A 3,424-nucleotide genomic window follows, 5' to 3' on the forward strand; every position below is an offset into this window, starting at 1 on the left:
TTCTCGCTTCTGATTTCTAATTCATTACTTATGGCTTATTATAGAGTCTCCAATACAATAGTAAAAGCTTGTCAATAAATCAGTTATGGTATTACATACAAAATTCTTTATACTTCAGAATCAATTTAGTTTTTCACTTATGTTTACTAAGCTTTTTTACTCTACTATTACTATATTGTACACTATATTGTATACTACTATATATCTATTATATAAATGCTGAAGATTTTCTTGTAAAATATGCCACGTATGTGCATACACACACACACACATACACACACACGCGCGCGCGCGCATACATATATACATATATACAGGGCTTGCCAAAAGGATACACCCAAATATCTCATAAATGATGCATTTAAAAAAAAAATGTTTCTTACAAAAATTCTAAGGCTTAAAAAGACGCATTCAATGATAGTTATTTGACCTAGGATGGCGTTGTCAAGGTCAAGTTAAGGTCAATATAAATTTTTTATGTTGACCTTGACAACGCCATAAATGGAACCTTTCCTTTTTCATTACATATTTTTGTAGCTTATCTCGAAAGCTTTCCAAAATACTACAATTAAGTTTATTTTCATTAAGTACTTTGCGAGTTATATTGAAAATTACAGTACCGCCGACATTAGTATTACGCAAGGTGTTCAATTGATGACTAAAATCTCTTGAATATTGTTCAAGATCATGTCCTGAATAACATTTATTAAGATCAAGGTCACTGGAGATTGTTTATCTTATTTTATTTAATTTTTGCACAGAAAATTCATTTTTATGTAAAATACCCCCTACCTAAATTTTAATAAAAATACACTTATTCGATGTGTTTTCATTGAAAATGAAAGAATCTGGCAAAAAAAACGCGGCGATCGGTGAATCGAGTTATTAAGCGTTAAAGTTAGAGACTAAAGATCAAGATATCCATCATCTCAATTCGATACAGCTTTATGTATATGTTCTGTGCATTAATTACATAAATTCACTGCTTTAAAAACACAAATTCACTGCTTTACAAATGCAAATTCTTTGCCTTAGCAGTGAATTTGTGTTTTTAAAACAGTAAATGTGTTTTTAAAGCATGAGTGAATTTATGTAATTAATGCAGAATGTACACATAAAGCTGCAATCGAATCGGGATGATAGATATCTTAATTTCTAAAGTTTCCAACTTTAACATTTAATAATTTGATTTACAAGACCAACTGCTGCGTTTTTTTGCCAGATTTTTTCATTTTGAGTGAAAACACATCGAATAAGTGTATTTTTATTAAGATTTGAGGTAGGGGAAGGAGGGGGATTATTCTAAATAATTATTAAATCATTTATTTTCTTCTCATAGAACTTTGAGAATTTTTTCAGAATTTTTTATCAACTTTTTAGTACTGTATTTTCTTATTTTTACCAACATGAGAAAATATGATATTAAAAAATTCAGAAAAAATTCTCAGAACTTTATAAGAAGGAAATAAATGATTTTTGTCTCTTGCAGTTTTTCTGTTGATAGTATTTGAGTAAAAAATTATTCAAGACCAATATTTGGCAATTTTTAAGTAATTTTTAATATTTGGTAATTTTAGTAATTAATATCTTGTTAACTATTGCGAAAATTGCAAAATGATAAGAGGACTTTCCGTCTCAGTTTAGTTCGCTCTATCCGCACAAAAACGATGGCCAAAACTTATGGGATATCCTATATATTTGTATAAAATAAATATCTTAAAAGATTTTACATGTACATATACATACATCATTCCTTTCTTTGCATCTTCAGAGGTTTGTTGAATGTACTCCATTTTACTTATCACTGAAAAAAAACTGAAAATTTTATAAAATATGCTCCATGTGCTCTTTTCTTCGTGGATGCCTGTCTTTTTCCTCCAATTAAACTTGGAAGGCGAAGAGAGTATCTTCACACTAGATTGTATTCTAGATATAAAAATTCGAATCCTTCTTCAACAAATGATAATTTACAACACTTGAATAAAAATCTCTCTCTGTCTGTGATTATTTACTCTATCTCCAAAAATCGTAAAGAATTAACTGACAAAATCTTAAGATAGATCTTCGCTTCTCTAACCTCGTTCATTTAAAAACCTAACCTAATAGTCACAATGTGCCACGAAACAAAATGATGTAAAGAAAATTTCTTCTCCAATTCTTCTTCTTCAAGGCCCTCTGAAGGGCATTCCAAAACTCGACTCTGTCAACTCATAGAACCAAAAAATCGTGGACATTACCGATGGGATATTGACTACGTAGTTCGATGTCTACATTTTGTGACATAGAGGCGCTTCAGAATAAGGTAACAGCTGAATCCCGCATCCCGCGACAGGTACGATCGCTCGTTCCTCACTCTCAAGGCTTGTCTGGTTTGAAATTATGGTTTATGTAATTTCACTTTGATGAGGCGAAAAACTGGGAAAAACAATTGGCCCCGCTGTCATCGGACCACGACGGATAAAGCTCGCCACGTAAAAGACATTGGATAGTGACATTGACATAGCGATATGAAACATGAAATCGGCATTAATCGTTTGTTGCAGACGAGCGAGATCACGAGGTATTTCGCGGAGGACTACTGAAATTAGAAATCAGAATCCCGAGGATGGGCTCCGGCCAGAGCGCCCGCAAATTAACCATCTCGAACGAGGAGGAAGTCGGAGTGATCAAAGTATCAAACGCAATCGTACAGCGTCTCGCTCAGGGGGAGAAATCAAAGTCGCATAAGTCACTGCCGGATGAGAAATCCGCTGCATCGATCCAGCACCCGGTGCCTCCCACGGTGCCTCACGCCAGTGAAGCGACAACTGAGCAGTCAGTGTATTATTATCCAGAGTTGACGATGTCCGCTCTACAAATGCAGCAGCAAATGGAAGAGGAACTGAAACGGCAGGATCAGTACTGGCAGAGGCGTTTACGAAATATCGAGGATGGTTACCAAAAGATCAATCGCGTTTTAGAGGAAGAATACAAGAAGGCAACTAACGAGTCCTCTGTCGCTAAGTCTGAGGGTGAGTTTAGATTTATTTCTTTACAATATTTAATTTAATTTATTCTCTAATTTGATCTCCATGTATATCGAGTTGCTGCTTCTGCTGAGAAATCATAGTCGAATATGAAAAATAATAGACTATGATAGGTCAGCTACTTATAGTTTAAGACTTAAAACTTAGATAAGTAATAGTTTACTGCAGAAAGTATGTTCAACAAGCCATATGATATTCAACTATGAATGTCAGTCTAAGATATTTAGATTTTAAATGTTAATGCATAGATAAAATTAATTTCTGGATAATTTACTACTTTGATTACTAAATAAAAAATTATACTAATATATATACAATACTTTAGTTCAAGATAAAACTAAATGAAACTTTTATACAATGTGACATAAATAAGTTTTACAATTTAATATGAATATATA

The 3,424-nt window shown here is 32.9% G+C and overlaps 2 protein-coding genes across 4 annotated transcripts in view; one reads left to right on the forward strand and one right to left on the reverse strand.

The window, feature by feature from the left end:
- LOC108685859 (60S ribosomal export protein NMD3) overlaps window positions 1-2,159 on the reverse strand; it is a 6,216-nt gene extending 4,057 nt beyond the window's left edge. The window contains exons 1-2 of one of the 3 annotated variants that reach the window (XM_018190862.1): window positions 2,100-2,159; window positions 1,747-1,815 (exon numbers count right to left, since the gene is read on the reverse strand). In XM_018190862.1, coding sequence (XP_018046351.1) covers window positions 1,747-1,793 — 47 coding nt within the window. In that variant the 5' untranslated portion in view covers window positions 1,794-1,815; window positions 2,100-2,159. Of the gene's footprint in view, window positions 1-1,746 lie in introns of all 3 variants that reach the window. The other 2 variants (XM_018190861.1, XM_018190860.1) reach the window with 2 other exon arrangements.
- Window positions 2,160-2,321: 162 nt separating this feature from the next.
- The window catches only part of LOC108685862 (MICOS complex subunit Mic19), a 1,581-nt gene continuing 478 nt past the window's right edge, over window positions 2,322-3,424 (forward strand). Inside the window, exons 1-2 of the mRNA XM_018190870.1 lie at window positions 2,322-2,471; window positions 2,544-3,046. Of these exons, the coding sequence (XP_018046359.1) occupies window positions 2,606-3,046 (441 nt within the window). The 5' untranslated portion in view covers window positions 2,322-2,471; window positions 2,544-2,605. The remainder of the gene's footprint in view (window positions 2,472-2,543; window positions 3,047-3,424) is intronic.

The sequence above is a fragment of the Atta colombica genome, unplaced genomic scaffold, assembly GCF_001594045.1.
Source record: "Atta colombica isolate Treedump-2 unplaced genomic scaffold, Acol1.0 scaffold161, whole genome shotgun sequence".
Taxonomy (NCBI): domain Eukaryota; kingdom Metazoa; phylum Arthropoda; class Insecta; order Hymenoptera; family Formicidae; genus Atta; species Atta colombica.